This window comes from Mrakia frigida (genome assembly GCF_051309035.1).
Source record: "Mrakia frigida strain ATCC 22029 unplaced genomic scaffold BDY24scaffold_4, whole genome shotgun sequence".
In the NCBI taxonomy this organism is placed as follows: Eukaryota; Fungi; Basidiomycota; class Tremellomycetes; order Cystofilobasidiales; family Mrakiaceae; genus Mrakia; species Mrakia frigida.
In genome coordinates this window covers 100,507-120,419 of record NW_027481277.1, presented here as the reverse complement: position 1 = coordinate 120,419, position 19,913 = coordinate 100,507, and the positions used below count along the sequence as shown (strand labels likewise).

At 54.1% G+C, this 19,913-nt stretch overlaps 5 protein-coding genes across 5 annotated transcripts; 2 read left to right on the top strand and 3 right to left on the bottom strand.

Annotated features, from left to right (window-relative positions):
• Positions 1 to 62: 62 nt before the first annotated feature.
• Positions 63 to 3,591, bottom strand: BRF1 (transcription factor TFIIIB subunit BRF1). The gene is made up of 10 exons (XM_076638808.1): positions 3,530 to 3,591; positions 3,253 to 3,433; positions 2,978 to 3,046; positions 2,702 to 2,907; positions 2,601 to 2,619; positions 1,191 to 2,492; positions 1,045 to 1,100; positions 666 to 963; positions 525 to 571; positions 63 to 382 (listed from the first exon to the last, which is right to left on the bottom strand). Exons 1-10 carry the CDS (start codon positions 3,530 to 3,532, stop codon positions 254 to 256), a joined length of 2,310 nt encoding a protein of 769 aa, XP_076499787.1. The 5' UTR covers positions 3,533 to 3,591; the 3' UTR covers positions 63 to 253.
• A 1,182-nt stretch (positions 3,592 to 4,773) lies between these two features.
• Positions 4,774 to 8,063, top strand: BDY24DRAFT_438458 (glycoside hydrolase family 51 protein; the record flags this gene model as incomplete). Its single annotated transcript, XM_076644360.1, has 18 exons — positions 4,774 to 4,956; positions 5,027 to 5,091; positions 5,162 to 5,172; positions 5,244 to 5,270; positions 5,370 to 5,549; positions 5,620 to 5,923; positions 5,992 to 6,065; positions 6,134 to 6,182; positions 6,243 to 6,370; positions 6,452 to 6,531; positions 6,597 to 6,633; positions 6,738 to 6,809; positions 6,878 to 7,012; positions 7,085 to 7,092; positions 7,164 to 7,240; positions 7,311 to 7,449; positions 7,518 to 7,643; positions 7,725 to 8,063. The coding sequence occupies exons 1-18, from the start codon at positions 4,834 to 4,836 to the stop codon at positions 8,061 to 8,063; spliced, it is 1,974 nt and encodes a 657-aa protein (XP_076499786.1). The 5' UTR covers positions 4,774 to 4,833.
• A 164-nt stretch (positions 8,064 to 8,227) lies between these two features.
• Positions 8,228 to 11,665, top strand: BDY24DRAFT_377673 (Up-regulated during septation-domain-containing protein). The gene is made up of 9 exons (XM_076638807.1): positions 8,228 to 8,482; positions 8,719 to 9,189; positions 9,279 to 9,391; positions 9,468 to 9,531; positions 9,600 to 10,297; positions 10,368 to 10,853; positions 10,940 to 11,059; positions 11,138 to 11,281; positions 11,380 to 11,665. The coding sequence occupies exons 1-9, from the start codon at positions 8,300 to 8,302 to the stop codon at positions 11,471 to 11,473; spliced, it is 2,373 nt and encodes a 790-aa protein (XP_076499785.1). The 5' UTR covers positions 8,228 to 8,299; the 3' UTR covers positions 11,474 to 11,665.
• Positions 11,666 to 11,696: 31 nt separating this feature from the next.
• BDY24DRAFT_377667 (major facilitator superfamily domain-containing protein) lies at positions 11,697 to 15,003 on the bottom strand. Its single transcript, XM_076638806.1, has 12 exons — positions 14,707 to 15,003; positions 14,348 to 14,592; positions 14,011 to 14,143; positions 13,876 to 13,934; positions 13,654 to 13,806; positions 13,536 to 13,582; positions 13,089 to 13,471; positions 12,897 to 12,997; positions 12,555 to 12,823; positions 12,391 to 12,477; positions 12,177 to 12,320; positions 11,697 to 12,089 (listed from the first exon to the last, which is right to left on the bottom strand). Exons 1-12 carry the CDS (start codon positions 14,936 to 14,938, stop codon positions 11,888 to 11,890), a joined length of 2,055 nt encoding a protein of 684 aa, XP_076499784.1. The 5' UTR covers positions 14,939 to 15,003; the 3' UTR covers positions 11,697 to 11,887.
• Positions 15,004 to 16,560: 1,557 nt separating this feature from the next.
• Positions 16,561 to 19,187, bottom strand: SGA1 (glucan 1,4-alpha-glucosidase). Its single transcript, XM_076638805.1, has 8 exons — positions 18,766 to 19,187; positions 18,613 to 18,682; positions 18,215 to 18,475; positions 17,954 to 18,147; positions 17,467 to 17,873; positions 17,306 to 17,387; positions 16,989 to 17,219; positions 16,561 to 16,909 (listed from the first exon to the last, which is right to left on the bottom strand). The coding sequence occupies exons 1-8, from the start codon at positions 19,020 to 19,022 to the stop codon at positions 16,795 to 16,797; spliced, it is 1,617 nt and encodes a 538-aa protein (XP_076499783.1). The 5' UTR covers positions 19,023 to 19,187; the 3' UTR covers positions 16,561 to 16,794.
• Between the last annotated feature and the right edge of the window lie 726 nt (positions 19,188 to 19,913).

The following is a 19,913-nucleotide window of genomic DNA, read 5'->3' as shown; positions in this document are numbered from 1 at the left end:
AGCTTCGAAATCCAGCCCCTTGTTTCTTTTTGCCTTCTTCCTTCGTTCGAGTTGAGGTTTACAGAGAATGCCTCGTAGAGTAGTAGCTAGTGTATGTGTGTATCCCAGAGACGAGAGAGAGATGAAGGGAAGCGAGAAAAACATAAGTGAATAAACCAGCGAAAACAAACAAGAGCCGAAACGCGTCCTGCTCTCCAACCCAACCCGACTCCCAAATCAAAAAGCAAAGAAAAAAAGCGACTCCAACGCTCGACTAGACCTCCTCGAACCCATCGTCGTCGTCGTCCCCGCCTCTTGCGAAACTGCTGCTGAGCGTGAGGAAGTCCGGGTCGTGCTGGGCGTCCGATCGTCCCTTCTTCGAGGGAGGAGGGGCGTCGTCGTCCTGTAGGAAAAAGAAAAACAAATTAAGGTGACGAGAGGATAGAGAAGGTTAGTAAGGGAAAAAGGAGTGAGAGGAGACTGAAGGAGATGTGATTGAGGAGGAGAGAAGAAAGAGAGGGGAAAAAGGGAGACGATAAACTCACGTCCGATCCGTCCTCCTCGTGCATCTCGTCGTGCTTCTCGTTGGATTCTGCAGGAGCGAAAGAAAGAGGAAAGAGTCAGTCAGCCCCTCTCGATCTCTCAACTTTCGAAACCTCGGAGAAACGACGCGTCGCCCAACTCACCATCTTCCTTCTCCCCGTCACTCCCGTCTCCTCCTCCTCCAACACCACTCTCACTCGCTTCCCCAGCCCCATCCTCCTTCTCATTCTCCCCAACCTCACTCCCTCTCGGAATCGTACTATCCCTCAGCTGCCTCGAGCTCATCCTCTGCGGCAGATCCGAGTTGTCGAATAGCGTTTCGAACGCTTTGTAGTTGATCTTCTTGGAGAACTTCTTCTGGGTAGCGAGGTTTCGAGCGGATTCGGCAGGGGTGGCTCCTCGGACGGAGACGGGTCCGGTGGCGCCATCTTTGCGTTTCCTCTGTGGGTGAAAAGGGAAGGAAGAGGGAGGGGAGTCAGGAAAAGAAGAGGGAGAGGAAGGGGAAGTAGGAACGAGACGGACCTTCTTCTTGGCAGCATCTTGAGCATCGGGATCTCCTTGAGCTTTGGCTTGTTTGACTAAGGAATGAAAGAAGAACGGAAAGAACGAGGATCAGCGACGCGTCGTTTTTCTTCTCGCCCTCCTCCCAACGCAAGTCGACGACTCACCAGCAAGCTTCTGCAGATACTCCTTGTTGAACTCCATCCACAACCTCGTCTTGACCCTCACCTCCTCGTCGGTCATGATGAACTGATCCAACTCGTCCTCGTCCAACCCTTCCAGCTCCCTCCCTTCAATCTCCATCGCTCTCCGTTCAGCAGCTCGTCGATCCGCGTCGTTCAACTCTCCCAACAACTCGGCTCCTTGAGCAGACTCGAGCTGCTCGGTGACTTCGTCTCGGATGGCGAGAGCGATTTCGTCTTCGTCCTCGTCGTTGGTCTCGTTCTCGTTGACGTTGGAGGGAGGTTGGGAGGGTTTCGAGGAGATGGGTCGAGCGGAGGTTGAAGCTTGTTGGGATGCAACGTGTTGGGAGGAGGATGCTGGTGGTTGTTGAGATCGAGAAGCGTCGAAGGAGGAGGAAGGTCGGATGGGTTGGGTGTCCGGTGGTGGCGAGGATCGTCCGACGACTGAGGAGGACGCGCCTGGAGAGTCTCGAAGACCGGGATCGATGGCTCTCATCTGAGCGGTGAAGTCTTCTCCTTCTCCCTCTTCCTCGTCGTCGTCGTCCTTCTCGTTCCCTTCCTCGTCCTCCTCGGCGTCGAAGTCTGCTGCTGTTCGGAAGACGGCGTCGTTCTCGTTGGCTGGTGTTGAAGGACCGACCGACGGCGAGCCCTCGGCGTCGAGGGCGTTGAGTGGTCGACGAGGAGTTTCCCGACCCTTTCCCTTATCAAGTCGAGCGTTGGGAGTTCCGATGAGAGACGTGGAAGGTCCTCCTACGTACTCGATGGGTTCCTCGATAGGTTCGACCTCCTCGTCCTCCTCCTCCATCGGCTCGTCGACAGCTCTCTCCTTCCCCTTCCCTTTTCCCTTCCCCTTCCCCTTCGGAACCCTGACCTCCTTGACCTTGTGAGCAGCCGTGAAAGCAGGTGGGTTCTCCTCCTTGGCCTCCCATGTCGTCCTGAAGTCCTGGATGGTGAGAGCTCCGCTCTGAGTGGCCTTGAACTCGTCGAGTCGTTTCTGAACGGTGGTATCGGCGATCTTGACGACCTGGACGATCTCCTGGATGCTCCGACGGAAGTTGTTCATCCTGGCGGCGAGGAGGAGACAGGCTCCACAGATTCCTGCTGGACGTCGACCGGTAGCCATCCAGTCTCGGTTGAATCGTTGGACGAGTCGAACGGCGTCGGTGGCGACCTTCTGGGTTTCCTCCTTGAACTCGAGGAGAGCGGCGAATCGAGAGATGTAGAGGGAGGGATCCATGATGGGGATGGTAATGTTGAGGGTTTTGACGAGCTTAAGGTAGGTGGAACCTGGAGGAGGAAAGAGGACGGGAGGGAGGAGGGAAGGAGGCGAGAGGTCAGCTTCGTCCTCTTCGGTTCAAGGCCCTTCCTTCGCGTCGTGACGCTCGAAACACGTACCGAGAACGAAGACGTTGACCTGATGAAGAAGATGAAAGAACAATCAGCTCTGATTCTCACGCAAAGAAGCTCAGACAGTAGAAAGAAAGAACGAAGCTCACCTGAAGCATGTCGCTGAAATCGATCAACATGTGACTTGTCTTCTCCATTCTGCACGTAATGTAGAGGCAAGCCGCGATAACGTATCCTGATCTCCTTCCCTTGATGAAGTTGGTAGAGACGGCGAGGTTGAACCATCGTTGGGCAGCATCCGAGAGACGTTCTGAGAGCTTGAGTCCCTGAGCGAGTTGACGGATTCGCTTCTTACCTGTGAGGAACCCGGGAGAGAGGATCAGGAACAGGACGGAGGAGGGAAGAAGGAGAGTAAGTAGACTGACCGTTGGCGATAGCTTGCTCCTTCGACTCTTGAGATCCTCGGTTGTAAGGTCCAGAGGTGTGAGCTCGAGCTGAAAGGGAGGAGCGGGAGAGAAGGAGGAGGTCAGCTTGAGCTCGTTCGTGAGCTCTCTCTCTCGCTCCATCCACCTCCAGAGAACCAGGAGAGACCCAAGAAAGCTCCTAGAGAGTCTAGAGACGCGTAGGTCTGCAGCTCGAGGCATTTCGAGGTCCACAGAACCGAAGAAAGTGGGCTGAGAAGGAAGGAAGTCTGACTCACTTGCATCCGCACTGACATAACTTCCTTGGACCATGGCTGCTCCTCCACTCGTCTCTCCAAACGTAATCTCGGAGACGATCGTGTTCTCCTCCAGTACGATTCCACATCCTCCACAGTAAGATCCTCCAGCTGAACTGTCGATGTTGATGACGGACGAATTGCAAGCTACACATCGTCGAGCCTGGAGGACCGGAGGGAGGAAGGAAGGGTAAACACGGAGGACGAGTTAGCTCTCTCGTTTTCTCTGCGAGAGTATCGAGATATGAAGAGAACTCACCATGATGAATAGTACGTGATAGAGCTTCGAGCTTTAGAAAGTGCCCGGTAGGAAGGAAGAGGTTGGAGGGAAGGAAGCAGCTCGACGTCGAAATCCCTCTCGTCTCCTCGGACCCTCCGCTTCTCTCGCTGCCCTCAAACCACAACAAGCTCTCAGGCAGTTTTCTCGCTGTCAGCTATCACTCCGTCTCTACTCGTCCTCGAAATCCTCGCGACGCCAGGTCTCCTCAAAGCTCTTCCTCGAGCACCTCCAGTCATGCTTGAGCTCAACAGCCCGCTCCCTCCCCTTTCTTCCCTCCTCCTCTTCGCCCTATACTTCGCCGCTAGAGCTCAAGAAGAGAATCAAGCTGCTTGTTGACCTCTTGTTTTTAGTCCTGAACTCTTCGAAGAAGGTCGAGCCTCTTGCCAGTCTCTCGAAGCGACGCTCAACTCGAGCTCAACGTGAGCTCCTTCTTCCTCCCTCCTGTCCCGTCCTCTCTCTTTCTCGCCGAGCGTTCACTGATCTTTCTTCTCTTCTCCGCTCTTGGCTGAAACAAAGTCCGGTTTTCGAGATGTCATTCCGACTCGCAGTGGGAGATCTGAGGTGCAAAGCTGATTGGCCGACGTCGTCGTTGCTTGACTTTCCTACCTCCCCCTCCTTTCTTGATCGTCTTTTACATCCTACAGGAGCTTCAAGATTCAACGGGTATTACCACATTGCGCAACTGAGACGTCAAAGTTTCATGCTCAAGCTTGCTGGCGAGGGTGGTGAAGAGGGGGAGGAGGAGAGGTCGTTTTCTCGTGAGTCTTCCTTTTCGCTTTCCTTCTTCTCAACCGAATCAACGAGAGCTGTTGTGAAGGAATGATCATCATGATGATGAAATCACGTTTATCCTCCCTCTACCTTGACTCGTTCTAGATCCCGATCAACAATGAAGGGGAGAAGCAGACGACGCGTCCTCCCGCCTTCCCCCCTTACCTCCATTCCTTCGTCTTTCTTCTCCTCCCGCCCGCCTCAAATCTACAAACCTTCATATTCGGCAACCCGTCCCGATCTACGCACCACCAAACCTGTTCGACCTGAGGATTTTCCTAAGAAGCGTCAACAGCGCCCGGAGTTGGGCGGTCCCCTCGTTAGACCGACATGTCGCTCTGGACCAGTTTCCTCTTTGGGTTCTATTTTTCGATGCTAGAGGATTCAGCGACGAGCCAGCTGATCAGATCATGCAGCCTAACCTACAGGATCCCAACGCCGACGCGTAACACAAAGACCGTTCGATCCCTCCGACTTCTTTTGTTCTTCAACCCCCAGCTCTCTCTTCGACGATGCGACCCTTCAATCTCATCGCCACCACCACCGCTACTCTCGCGCTTCTAGCGGATGCTTCTCCTCTGATCAGAAGAGCCGACGATACGGTTTCATTGACGATCTCGAAGGAGGGAGGATTTGTGAGTGATCTCGTCGACGTCGCGATCAAGATGGGCTGACCGTCTCAATCTTCCTTCCTCTCTTTTCAAGGAAAGTCTTCTTCGACATGGGGCGGATGGAGGGTACGGTTTCATGTTCGAGGACATCAACAACTCGTGAGTGCTTCGTTCATGGCTCCGTCGATCGTTCGAAGCTGACCTTCCTTTCGTCGTTCGCGTTCTCTAGAGGAGATGGAGGTACGTTCTTCTCCCTGGCAGCTCTCATCTTCAACCTTCCGCTCACTCTCCTTTTTCTCTTCCCTACCCAGGAATCTACGCTGAGCTTCTTCAGAACCGTCAGTCGTTTCCTCATCGCGTCTCGACGACGACCAAATGCTGACCTTTCCCTCTCGTCCTTTTTTCACCTTTCCCTCTCGTCCTTTTTTCTTCTTCAGGAGCCTTCCAAATCGTCGACGTAGCTAAACAGACCACTGCGCTCGTTCCTTGGGCATCTATCAACGGAACTGCCATCTCGGTCGTCAACGACACCGCAGGAATCTCCAGCGCTCTTCCTAACTCCTTGAAGGTCGAGGTCGTCGATGGCGTCGCTTCCTTCGAGAATCCTGGGTTCTGGGGTTCGTCTACCCTCTCCCTCTTCTCTCTTCTCGACCCTCGGTACTGATGCGATCTCAACTTTCTTCTCAGGCATCAAAATTGACTGCAATTGGACCTACAAAGCCTCCTTCTACGCCAAACTCGCCTCGTCCTTCACGTCCGACCTCACCGTCTCTCTCTCCCTCATCAGCAACACCACCGGAACCGTCTTCGCTACTCAGGACTTCACCGGCATCACCGACGAGTGGAAGCAGTTCGATACCAAGCTGACTCCTTCGTCTTCGGCTGAGGATCTCAACAATACCTTCGTCGTTCAGGTCAACGGAGGAGAGGGAGAGAGCGGAGAGGTTTTGTTCGGGTTGTTCAGCTTGTTCCCTCCTACTTACAAGGACAGGTGAGTATCTACTTTATATTCGAGCAGTGAAATATCGAGTACTGATACGAAGCGCCTTCTCCTCACAGGGAGAACGGAATGAGGATTGACCTCGCCGAGGTGATTGCCGACGTCAAGCCTTCGGTATGGCGGTTCCCTGGTGGTGTGTCGACGTCTCTTTCTCGCTCTACTTTGATTCGAAGCTGAACATACTTGCACTTCTACTCTCAGGCAACAACCTCGAGGGACAAACGATTGAGACTCGATGGAAGTGGAACGAGTGAGTTCGTTCCGTCGCGTCGAGGTCTCCTTCGCTTCTGACGCTTTCTTTTCTTCGTAGAACTATCGGTCCTCTATCAGAAAGACCTGGAAGGATGGGAGACTGGTCGTATATCAACACCGATGGCCTGGGATTGATGGAATATCTTCTCTGGGTAGAAGACCTCAACGTGACAGGAATCATGGGAGGTGAGCCACATCTCCGACCTCCCGCGTTGTCTCTCGTCTCGCCGCTGACTCCTTTCCCTCTTCCTCTTCTCAACTCTTCAGTCTACGCCGGATACTCACTCGAGAGACATACCGTTCCAGAGGCTGATCTTGCTCCCTTCGTTGAGGAGGCTTTGGGCCAGGCGAGTTCATCCGTTCGACGCGACGACGAGGAAGCCAAACTGAGTTCCCCCTCCCCTCTACACAGATCGAGTTCACTCTCGGAGACGTCAGCACTCCATACGGTGAGCTCTAGCCCTCTTCATGTTCTTCTCAGTCAAGACTGACCGTCCTTTTCTTCTTCCTCTCTCGTTCCCTTCCCCCCCCCCCCCCCCTCCCCGTCTCTCAGGTGCCCTTCGAGCCGCGTACGGACACCCCGAGCCCTTCACCAACATCAAGTACATTGAGATTGGAAACGAGGGTCAGTTCTTCTCGTTCTCCTTAACCCTGAGCTCCCAAACTAACCCCTCAATGGCTTTCTTCGTTCAGACTTTTTCGAGCCTGACTCCTACGCCGCCTACCGATGGGCAGCCTACGAGTCTGCCATCTCAGCTGCCTGGCCCGATCTCAAGTTGATTGCTACGACTCAACCGGTTACGGTTCTGGACCCTCCTGAGGAGTACTGTGAGTCCTCTCGAATTTTCGCTCGAGTCGAACGACGCTGACTCTTTCTCGACGCGTCTCGTCTTGCTCCAGCCGATCGAGTGAGTTGAAGCTGGCGACTGCTTCCCTTTAATCTCAAACATCAACTGAATCTGCTTCTCTACTTTGATAGCACGTCTACGAGACCCCAGACTGGTTTGCAGCAAACGCGCACCGTTACGACAACGAGTCTCGACCTGGGCCTTTGATGTGAGTCTATCTTCCGTCCAGTGAACTTTCGAAAGAGAAGCGGCTGATTCTGAACGCACGCTCTTTACAGCTTCGAGGGAGAGTACGCGTCGACCTCGATGAACGAATCAGCTCTCTACGGAACCGTCGCAGAAGGACGACTTCGATACTCGACCCTCCAAGCCGCTACTGGAGAGGCTGCGTACATGACTATGCTCGAGAGGAACTCGGTGAGTTTTCGTGATTCGATTCCTCGAAGTTGTCGCCTTTGGGATGCTCACTTCGCTTTTCGTTCCAGGACATCGTCTTCGCCGCCTCCTACGCTCCGATGCTGGAGAACATCAATCGCTTCCAGTGGACTCCCAACCTTATACTCTTCGACGCTGGATCCGTTTACCCCTCAGCTTCCTACTACGTCCAGAAGGTCAGTCCTCTCTTCCTCGTCGAAATCTACTCCTCACTTTGCCCTGACGCGTCTTTCTCTCCTTCTCCCTCTCCGTCCCAGATCTTCTCCACCCACCGAGGCGACACGATCCTTCCCGTCACCACCAGCGCCCTTCCTACCAACTTCACCTACGTCGCCAGCTCGACGGACACCAACGTTTTCCTCAAAACCTCCAACTACTCTCCCTCCCCGGTCTCCCTCTCGATCTCCCTCGACGGATTCAACGCGACTTCGGCCGTCTACGAGTACATCACCGCTTCGGATCTCATGGCCGCCAACATCCCTGGACAGGAGATTCTCGTCGACATCAAGGGACCTGTGGACGCGTCGATGGAGGGAGGAGCGGTCGCGGTTGAGCTTCCTGCTTGGAGTGTTGCGGTTGTTACGGTTGAGGTTTGAGCGAGGAATTGATTAAACTAACGATGTAGACGATGAGAAGATTTGAGATGGATTTGGATGAAGAGAAAGACGCGTCTAGCAGAAGAAAAAACAAGAGCTCGTCCCTTTGTTTTCCTTTTTCGAGAACTTCCGGGACGCCACTTTCCTCTCCTTCCTTCCTCCCCTTCAACGCCAACAACCTCCCTTCCTCCCTTTCCTACCTTTCCTCGCTTCCCACCCACCAATCCCTCGGGTGCATGGCCGCTCGTTCTTACCTTCCAACCATTCAATCCGACATCTCTCTCGACTGGGAGCGAGTCAACGCTACCTCTCCGAAATCGCCTAGCTCACCCCTCTCGCCTGGCTCTGACGGAACTGGAAGGATCAACGCAGGAGCTTTTTGGAAGTCGAGAAACAGTCAAGGTGAAGGAATGGATAAGGTGAGTCAGATGGCAGCTCGAGAAAGACGCGTTTGAGATCGAAGGAAGGACGAAGGAGCAGAGGAAAAGGAGGAAGGAAGGGACAGAGCGAGGTCGTCGGATGGCATTGTTCTCGCAACTCGTCTCGATGTTCCTGCCTCTCAAAGGGTTTTCAGTTCTTTTGTTCTCGCTCAGATGGGACATAATAGTCTAGATACAACACCTGACCCCTTAAAAACTTTCCCTTTTGCCTTCAGCCTCGTTCAAACGACCCCTACTCGTACTCTTCAGCTCAACCTCCTCGTCCGAACAACCCTCCCTCCGCTTCCACCATCACCAGCAAAACCCCGACCATCTCCTTCGGATCTCCTCAGTCCTCCTTCGGGTCCCTAGACGCTCCTCCCAACTCCAAGAACGACAGCGGTCTCTCGCTTCCCTCTTCGCTCTTCGTCTCCTCCCCTTCAGCAACCGCTGGTCATTCCCCTGCTTTTCCTCCCTCGTCAAACTTCCTCGGACCCAACGGAAACGGACTCGACTCGAATGGATACAACGCCGCTCCTTCGTCGTCGGCAGGCTCGATCTACACCAACGGACAGAGCAGTCCGGCCCAAGGACACGACAACGACGAGGACCTCATGTTGAGCTTGATGGCAGGGCAAGCGTCGGTCGATGTAGGGATCGAGGGATACCGGATCATGAGCTGGGAGGAGGTAGAGGATTCCAAGAAGGTAAGTCTAGAAGATTTTCTCGCTTTGGCGCCCGTTGGTGAATCGAAAGAGGCAGAAAAGCTCACCGTTTCGTCGTTCTTCTCCTTCAGGAGCTCACCCTTCTCACGAACCGACTCGGATCGCTCACCGCTCGATGTCAACGAGAGCAGAAGATCCTCACTGCTGCTCGGACTCTTGATCGACTTCATGCCAACCACAAGAGGTGAGTTTGCCTCTGATTTCGTAGAGCTTCGCCTTCGATGAAACTGACTCCCTTCCTCTCGACTCTTTGACTTTAGGATGAACAAACAGACGATGGAGGAGCTCGCCGTCGCTGAGAAGAGGGCTGTATCAGCTGAGAAGGTCAGTCCAGCTTCTTACCTCTCTCTCACATGTCCTTGAGCTGACTCGAAGCCTCCTCTCTCCTTCAGGACATGTGGGCTGTGAGCGAACGTGAAGCTGCTCTCCGTCGTCGACTCAACGAACACTACGCTTCCTCTCTCGCCTGGGAGGCTCGTCGACTTCAACGGCTCAACTCCGCAAACAACAGGACGTCTCGGAACGGTCCTGATGCCAAAGGAAAGGAACGGGAGACCGAGCTCTCCCTCGAGATCGAACGTCTTCGAGAACGCGTCAGGGAACTCGAGGAGCTCGTCGAGGATTCGGGAGAGAGGGAGGCCAACGTCGCTGGGGACATGAGGCAGATGAGGAAAGAGCTCGAGAGGGAACGGACGATGGGGAAAGAGATGAGGGAGGAGTTTGAAGCTCAGATCGTCGAGCTTCGAAGGAGAGTCCAGGGACAAAATCAGTCGTCGTCGGATCGCAACATTCACGACTCGTCGGAACACGCTCGGACGATTCTCTCACCTCTACTCGCCTTCAGTCCGGCACCACCACCGCCGGAGGACGCCTCTGTGGATCACCTCGCTCAGCTGGTTCGGAACGAGTACGAGAGTCTGGAAGCTCAGGTTCGGGAGTCGAAGGTCGAGATGAAGGCCGTGAGGGAGGGTCTCGAAGGAGAGCTCGCTCGGTTGACGAAGGATCGAGATGGGCTTCAGAAGCTGGGTGCTGAGGAGGAGAAAAGGTGGATGGAGGAGAGGGATACGCTGAAGAAACAGATCGTTGAAGCGTGAGTCCTCCTAGTTCGTTCCAATCTTCGAGACGTCGACTGACGAACGGCTCCCTCTCCTTCTTTACAGCAAACGAACTCGATCCACCGACTCTTCAGGCTCCAACCCAGCCGAGTACGAAACAACCAAAGCTCAGCTCCAATCCCTCTGGGCCATCCTCCCTTCCAAACCCGCCTCCGCCCTCTCACCTCGAACCCCCTCCCTCGGAACCTCGCATCGATCCAACGACTCGACCTCCTCTCGATCGATGCCCACTCCCTCCCCATCCGACTTCAACTTCCCCGCTCTCTCTCAGTCCTACGCCAACGGCAACGGCTCCTCAGCTCCCTACCCTGGACTTCAAGCCTTCGCCGATCGAGTCAAGGCTCTCGTCGAGGACGGGAAGATGCTCGTCGAACGGACGGCCAAGTATGCGAAGGAGCGAGATATCCACAAGAGCAACTCGGAGAGGGCTCAGAGGCTCGTTCAGGAGAGTCGAGCTGGGTTGGAGAGGTATCAGAGTCAGGTCAGGGCTTTGGAGGAGAGGTTGAGCGCGGAGGGGAAGAACGGAGACAGGCGAGTTTCGAGACGCGTTTTCTCGAGCTACCTTCTTGCTCTCGACCACTCTCTGACTCTTTCCTTACTTCTCTTTCTACCTGCAGTCTTCAGCAGTTCAACGAGCTCGAGAACACGATCTCAGCTCTTCGGGAGGACAAGCGTCGTCTCGAGATCTCCCTCAACGCTCAGATCGAGGCCTGCGATTCTCTCAGTGAGGCGAACGAGTGAGTACATCTGCGCCACGTATATTCCGAGCGTTGCCTTACTGAAGGAACCCTTGTCTCGCGCTTCTCTTTGCCCAGATCCCTCTCCACTCGAGCGCTCACCCTCGCCGACGAAGCAGCTCAGGAGAAACGAGCCATGCAGATCCGTCTCGAAGCCGAGATTGAACGTCTTCGTACTGAGATCACCAAGATCCGAGACGACATGGACGATCAGCGAGCTCGGTTCGTTCTCTCCGTCTTCCTCCTCTCTTCTCTCCTCGACGTAGTCGTCTCGAATCTGACCTTCCCCCGTCCTTCTCGTTTCCCTTTCCCTCCGACAGAGAGCAAGGCCAAGGAATCGCTCTTCTCGATGAACTCAACTCCCTTCAGGACGAGGTCCAGACCCTTCGCAAACAGCTCAGGCAGAAACCTTGATCGGACCTTCCGCACGAACGTCGAATCTCCTCCCTTTCTTTCTAGTCTCTTCCCATATTTCCCTTCCTCCCCTTACCCTCTTAGACAACACTCGTATAATCTCGACGGATCTGCTCTTTTTCGCTTTATCTACTACAGTACTTCGGTTGGTTTGGAACGACTTGGCAAGATGCGATGCTGGTCTCCTTCGCTCTCTCTTTTTCGTTCTTCCTCGTCGCGAAAGTCAGAGCAGTGAATATCATTAGAGAGAGCAAGCAAGGCGTGTAAGAGGGGCGTTCTAAATAGAGGTAGATCCGTCTAAGGTGTAACAAGTGTAGAGCAGAAGCATGCAAAAGGAAGTGAAAACAAACCAGGGGCCGAGGGGAGAAAGAAAAACGACGTCGAAGGAAACAAGAACGAACAAAATATCTAGATTCAAGGAGTGAACTCCTCTCGGTTCTCAGACTCTCGGATATCCTCAGCGGAGTAGATGTCCTTCTCCTTGAACAGCGACCTCTTCCTGTCCTCGAGCTCCTTGAAGTACTGAGAGACTTCGGGAGAGAGACCGTCCTCCTCGATGATTTCGTCTCCGGGAAGCTCGTTGAGCTTGGCCTGGAGTTCTCGAGCGTACGCCTCACTGTGAAGATGCAAAAGGGAAGGAAGAGAGGTCAGCGAAAGGCGTGGAGAGGGGGAGAAGGGGGGAAAGGAAAGAGACGAAACTGACCTCAACTCCTCGAGCTTCGCAGCCCTGTCCTTGATAGGATCGTAAGCGAGATGCCTCTTGAGGATCGCCGTCTCCCAGAGAGAGAGATGTCGCTTGTGAACGGCGATACCGTGGTACTCCTCGGCCTTTCCAGCTCGGACGAACCTGAAGCGATACGAGGGGAGGGGGAGTCAGTTCAGCGACGCGACGACGACGAATGGAAAGCTCAACTCACTGCCAGTATCGCTCCTGCTCTCGAAGATCGAGACCGGTAGTATCGGGGATGAAGACGACGGTGAGAAGGAGACCAGCGAGCGCGAACCTGGACGAAAAACGAGAAGAGAGATAGATGATCAGTCTCACGAACGAACGAGAACGAGGGGAAGGACGAGGACGAACCAGGTAACGACGAGGAACTTGGTTTTGGTATCAATGTAGGCGTAAAGGATGGCGGGAAGCATGGCTCCGAACTTTCCAGCGGCGGCGGAGAGACCGTGGCAGGTGGATCGGATGGAGGTAGGGTAGACCTCTGCAGCGAGCAAGAAGGTGGTCGAGTTGGGTCCGAATTGAGTGAAGAACGAGGAGAGGTAGTAGATGGCTTGGAAACCGTGGATGTGAGAGGGAGTAAGTAACTTCTCGTAGTCGAATCCAGCGATGGCGAAAAGGAGCTGTGAAAGAAGATAAAAGGAGGAATGCGGTCAGCGAAGGTCGAACAAAGGAAAGGGAGGAGAGAGGACCCACGAAGAGCATGAAGAACCCGAAGCACTGCATTCGCTTCCTTCCCCAAAGCTTGTGATCCATAGTAAGAGCGGCGATGTAGTATCCGACCATCGAGACTCCGACTAGAAGTGGGAGAAAAGCGGAGGAGGAGGAAGGAGCGAAAGTCAGCGACGCGTCGAGCCCGTCTCGTTCCCTCCTCGTGCGAGAACTCACTGTTGATCAAGTTGTAAAGCCACCCAGTCATGACGGTTCCTCCTCCTGGGATCAGGACCTTGATGAACGAGCTCTGGAAGAGCTTGGATCCGTAGAAGAGAACATCGGCCAGGAACCACCCGCCAGCGGTACCAATCATTCGACCTCCAAAGTGAGAGAAGGCCAGCTTGAGGGACTTGATATCGTAGCCAGTGACCGACTTCTTCTTCTTGTCGGCTCGGAGCTTCCTATCAGCGACGTAGTTTCCGTGGTAGTATCGGTGGTAGGCGAGCCAGAGAGTCATGAAGGCGACGATTCCGAACTGAAGACGGAACGTCCACTGAGTAGCCTTGACCGAGTAGGGAGGGTTTCCACGACCACCGTTGAAGACGATGAGAAGGACGCTGTTGGATGAGGATCGTTCAGCGACCGCGACCAGGCTACGAGGAAGACGAGCGAGCAACTCACATGAGAATGACTTGATTGAAGAGGGTACCCCATCCTTGCATGAGGAACTGAGAAAGGGGAAAGATCAGAAAGTCAGCAAGGATGCTGAGCTCGGGTCGAGGGCAAAACACAAACTCACAGCAAGAGCGACGTTCCTTCCTCGATGAAGTCGGTCGTCCGACATGATCTCCGCGGAAACTCCAGTCTTGGCCTCGAGAGACGAAGTTGAAGTCATTGGGTATTCTCCTCCGACTCCGATTCCGTAAATGAAGAGGCACCAAGCGTAGCAGATCTGTTGAGGAAGATGGAACAGAAGGTCAGGACGCGTTTTGGGTCCGAAGACGACGACGAGAAGACTCACGACCCAGCCTTCGAGCGTAGTTCCCCAACTGGCGGTAAGCATAACAAGTCCCAAGAACACTGATGAAGAAAGAAGAGATCCAATCAGTTTTGGAAGCTTGTATGCGTCGATTTGAAGCCGAGAGAGACGACTCACTGATCAAGGCGTCCTGGACGAGTCCGAACTTTCGTCCCACCCAATCTCCCTCGAATCCAACCAGGACCTGTCCGACGATGATACCGGCGATCTCGAGGTACTCGATAGAGTGCACCCATCGAATGTCGCAAGTCTGGAAGGAAAAGAAAAAAACACGAGAAGAAGAAACGGGTGAGCTCACGCGTCGACGGACTCGAAAGGGACGAGCTCAGAGAGGAGAGGAGGGAGAAGGCTAGCTGGCTCCTCGTACAACTGTACGTCTTTGTATCTCGAGTGCATGGAGGAAGAGGTCTGGAGGAAGGGAGGAGGGGGGAGGGAGGGGAAGTGAAAGGCTCACCTGATGAGTCGACCAACATTGTGGCCAGGCGACAGCGAAGAGAGGAGTGAGGTTACCGATGGAGAAGAGGGTTGATCCCTCAGTGAACAGGCCGAAACCTCCTACTACGTATCTAGAGAAGTAGGCGTTGATAGGCGAAAGTGGGTCCTTCTTGAACATTTTCCCGACGTGCTTGAGCTCTCGAAGAGACTCGGTGTTGGCTTGGTTGAAAGCCCATCTTGTTCGTTGACCAGCAGGCAGGTCGGCTGCGAAAGGTAGAGGCAAAGATGTCAGCGATCTCGGTCATAAAAGCTGACTGAGGACGTGGGCAGGAGGAGGGGAGGAGGGGAGGAGGAGGATCGAAGAGAGGGAGGACTAACCCCAGTAGATTCCGTCGACGTAGTTATCGGAAGGCAAGAGCTCATCGACGAGCAGAGGATGAACTCCTGAAGGAGTGCTGAGAGCAGGGTTCCAAGCAGGATCGTCGAATTTTCCAGCGGGTTGAGGATGTTCGTCCGAGTTGACCTCCGTCGAAGGAGTCGAGGACGACGAGGCGAAAGCGTTCTGCTTGCTCTTGCCGTCGACTTCCGAGAGACCGTAGTTAGAAGGCATCGGTGGGAGGAGAGAGAGAAGAGAAGAGAAGAGTGGGAGGGAGAGGAAGGAGGGAAGTGGCCGTTGGAGGGAAGGAGGGTGAGAAAAAGAAGAAGGAAGAGAGCAGAGCTCATTCCAAAAAGCTGAATCTCAACCGCCCACCGACTCTCCGGGGTAGGCCAAAAACAGCGCGAACGTGCTCGACCTGATCCTGACCTCAATGACGGTCTATGGGAGCTGCTCCTTCCCCCTCGCGCTGATTTTTGCGAGCAGTTGTAGTCCAAATCGTCAGCTTCCCTCTCAGCCACTTGTTCCTTCCGTTCATTGTCGATAGGAGTCCAAGAGAGCTTCGTACGCTTGAATTCGATGGCCTTGGCTGGGCTCTCTTCCCCACCTTCAAGTTCCGAGCTCACACGACCAGCAAAAAAATGGTCGTGCGACCACTTTCTCGAGCATCGAACCGAGATAGCCGACGAAACAGAGGAGAGCTGGGTTCTGCTGCGATTTGTTGAGAGAAAGGAGGGAGGGAGGGAGGGAGGGAGGGAAGAGAGGTCGCTCGAAAGTGGTCGATGAAAATCCTTTCCGGATCCTGCGACGAGAGAGTACCACTCGAGATGAGCTCGAAGAAGTTGGAAGTCTAAGAATACGCTTCGTTCGAGCCTTGGAGGAAGATGAAGAAGAGGAAAGCCTTGGGAGGACGGTTGGAAGTTGAACGCGGCGGAGGACGCGTTTCGAACTCCTCAACATGGAACGAGAAGGGTTCAGAGAAGCTGGTGCTGTTTTTTTTTATAGAGGGAGAAGACACGCAAAAAGGTAATCTGCATGAAAGATGGCTATCGATGGTGTTGGATCGTAGGCGAAGGAGAGGTGACGGAGGGAGGGGCGAAGGCGAGGGCTGGAGAAGGAGATCAGAAGAGAGGTCAGCCCAGATCTCGAAGGTTTTCTGGAAAGAAGATAAGCACGGAGAGAGATAGGACGTACCCGATGAACCGATAAGGAAGGCAAAATCAATCTCAAGTTGAAGTCGATTGATGGGCCAAGGGAACGTCGACGAGCCTTGGACGAGGAAGAAAGAGAGCGAGAGCGAACGTCAGGAAAGCTGTCGAGGAGCGAAACGTCGTTGAGAAAGGCAAGAAGGACTCACCTATACTGAGTGAGCTGCTACCGAAACCGAGACGTCCCTCAGAGCCTGCTCCAGCGCGTCCGAATCCTCCAACGGATTCGAAGAGAACGCGTCTTGGATCTTCTCCGTCAACGCCGCTAAGAAAAACTGCCTCTCTACCTCGCCTCCAACCAAAACCTGAATCTTTGGCATCTCAACTCCCCGAGTGTCCCCTCTCGAACCATTCATCTCCCTATTCTCGTTTCCGCGACCTCACGCACGTTCAGCTGCGACCTTTTCCCTGTCCGCCACCTCCCCTCGTCAACGCTTGGTGTGAATCTCGATCGGTCAACATGGTGATGTGTCCTCCTCTTACCCTTCCTCTCCTACGAGACGAAAGACTAACATCCTTCGATTCTCCGCTCCCTCCTACTGTAGAGGTCTGGAACCTTAGCAATCGAACAGCAGTCACGAACAGTCGATTCGATAACCAAGGTAGAAGTATTAAGGTAAAGGAGATTGAGATTCAGAAACAACAAAAGGCAGGGCATAAGTTCCTAGCTAGCAAGAAAAGTGGGGAAGTCGTGATGAACGAAGGATTGAGACGAGAGCAAAACCGTACACGAGTGTTGTCGAGACGAGGAAGAAGGTACAACCGAGATACGTAAAAAAGCTAGACATGCAAGGCGTCAGGACCTGATAGCAAGTGAGCGAGAGGGAAACGAGATGGTTCGTGAGAGGCGTGGGAGAAGGGAGGAACAGAGAGAGAATGGGTTTAGCGACGGTGTTGGTTTCGAAGATGATGGTAGTGCTTCCTGGCGTTGATGGCATCCAGGAAGGATCCGTAGCTCCAGGTGAGATGCTTGGCTCCTTTCGAGGTACCATCGATCCTAAGAAAGGTGCAGAGGAGGAAAGGGAAAGGGTCAGCAAGAAGCGACAAGATTGAACTTCGAATACGCGTCGACTCACCTTCCAAACTGCTCCGAGAACGCTCCGCCCTCTCCCTCGAAGGTCTTTCCGACGGTAAGGAAACCATCGGCCCAGAGTTCGAGCTTCTTGGTAACGTCTTCGAAGACGCCGTCGATGGCTCCTCGAGAATAAACGTCACCAGCTTCTGCCGAGGGGAAGAATCTCTTCCAGAAGTCGAGGGAGACGTCGGTGACACGGATGACGGAGGTGGTTTCGAGGTGGGTGAGAATCCTGGGAAGGAGACAATTGGAAGGGAGAGCAAATCAGTTCGACTGTCAATGATGATGAGAGAAAAGAGAGAAGATGAAAGAACTGACTTGAACGCGACTTCGGACACGGCGAAGGTGGCGATAAACCAGGGATTCGCCTTCGACTTGCCATCTCCGTCGTAGACGTCCTCTGAGAGATCGAAAGAATATCGAGAGAGAACGTCAGTCAACGAGCAAAGGGATGCGAAGAGAGAGAACGAGAGACCAACCAGTGTATCGACCGACAGCGAGAGCTCCGTTCCACTCCTTCCTCTTCCCTCCCTCGTTCAAAGGATAGAGATCCTTGAATCCCTTGACGTACTTCTCGACCGTCGCAAGCATCCTCTCTCCAGCAACTCCCCAACTCTCCTCTCCGAGATCTCCAGCCTTCAGAACGGCGAGGAGAACCGCACTGTCAAGTCCTGAGCGACCGAACTTCGACGAGGGAAGCGACGCCTGGATGTAGTTCTTCGAGGGAAGCCAGAACGAGTCGAGTTTCTTCTGGATGAGATCCGCTTGAGCGAGGTAGAACTTGGCGGCTCCTTGATCTTGAAGACGATCGGCGAGAGCTGCTCCGACGGCGAGGGATCGATGGGAGACGAGGAGGGTGAAGAAGTGAGGACCGGAGATTTCCTCCCTGGTTTCGAGAGGGAAGAGAACGCGACGAGGTCAGCTTTTTCTGTCAAGAACGAAGAGAGCAGGAAGATGAAGACTGACCAGAGATCGAAAGAATCCTTGTTCCAGTTGTGAGCGACGTACTCGAGGTCGGACTTGAGGACAGATCCAGGAGACATGAGCTTCGTCGCGTCGTAGAGATGGGAAGTGATGTAGGTTTCGTCCTCGGGAGCTGAACGATCGAGGAGGTAGGATGCGTATCGAGTCATAACCATGGCTCGAAGAGGAGGTCCGTCCTGAAGGGGCGAAGACAAGGAAGAATCAGCTCGAGCTCGTCGAAAGGTCAACAAAGAACGAGCTCACGTTCTGTGGTCGACCCCAAGAGCCCTTGAAAGCTGTCCCATCGACCATGAACTTTGGTTCTCCTAGTCCTCCATCGGTGAAACTTCCGCTGGGGTTCTTGACAAGCTGAAGCTCTCGTTGAGAGGCGACGAACTCTCGAAGCAAGGGTTCGAGGGAGGAGTCGGCGTGGCGAAGAGTCGCACCGTTGGAGGAGATGTTGGAAGGCTGGAATCGGTCGAAGATCGTTCCGAAGGTGATTGCTGAGTCTCGAGTCCACGTATACTGGTTGAGGAGAGAACAGAGGTCAGGGTTTCAGGCGAAAACAAAGGGGAAAGAGAGGAGGTGGCGAGGGAGAGTCGAGCTCAACCTCGCCGGCCCCTTCCTCCGTTCGTTCGGTACTCTCTAAAGCTCCAACTCACAAAGTAGTCGGGGTGAGAACGAGATGGAGAAGCGATCACTAGCCCAGGCTTAGCTCCAGCAGTTGGGCCACTGCAGAAAAAGAAGAGGGGAGGGAGAGTCAGCAAACCTGGTCTTCCTTCTCCACCGCCGCTTCCTTCTCGACTCGAGCTCACACGTTATCGAGCAGACTCCACCACGAAATCTTGGCTTGCTTCTCAATCCAAGCTCCAAGACTATCCTCCTTCCCCGAGTGAGAGGTCCTGCTGCAGATGGACCTGCTGGAAGTGGCGAGGCTGGTGAGGGTGAGAGCAGCGAGTCCTCCTAAGGCGAGAAGGGACGTCGCTCGAAGAGGGGAGCTGATCGTCCTTCGAAAGCTCAACGGCTTCTGCGAGGACGACGCGACGGGGAGGATGGGGAGTTTCTCGGACATGGGAACGAGGTGTGAGAAGGGGAAGGGCTCGAGGTTGAGAAGAGAAGAAGGGGCAAGGGAGGAAGGAGCAAAACGGGGTTGGGAGGAGAAAAGAGGGAAGGGGGCTGATTCTCGACGAGAAAGAAGTCTGGTGACGTTTTGGGAGAGCAGGCTTGTGATTTTTCGACTATATCTTATCGGAAACAAGCAAACCATAGAGATCTCATCTCGAAGAGAAAAACGATGAGCTCAAAGCGTTTCCTCTGAAGAGCAGTTTCGCAGAGAAAGAACACCCCGGTCCTCACCCTCCTGCTCGTCCTCCTCTTCCGCGTCGTCCACTTGATCGGCTCGTTTCTCTGATGAGAATTCTCGCGAGAAGGTCGGCGAGCTTCAAGACCCAGCACCTTAGCTATACCAATGCTTCAGCTTCGGACGGCTAAGGAAGCTGGCGTCTGAGGTGAAAAGCGCGACGCGTCGCAAGAGAGCAAAGTTCATCGACGCGTCGCATTCCTCTTTTACGAGTCCCGCTGTGTCGCTCGAGCCCAAGAACAACAGTTGGAGAAGAGCTCTCTAGTGTTAGTGATACACACCCCGCAAAGGATAAAGCACTTGTACTCTCAGATAGAAGGCGCATAGAACAAACGGCTCGATCTTCTTCTTCTCCCTCCTTCGCCTTCACCCGTGGCTCGTCGAACAACTCTCTGTACCCACTGCTTGCCCTCTTCAATTTGTTTCGAGGAACCGAAGTGGGACGTGACATATTCCCAGCTCTCTGGCTCAGAATCGGATGAAGAAGACGTGGACAAGAAGGGAGCGACGCGTCGGACTCGGTCGAGCTAGCTGTCGAACTCTTCCTCTTCTACGGATAAGTTTTGAAGAGCCGAGAGACGTAGCTCCTGCAGTCGCTTGGAT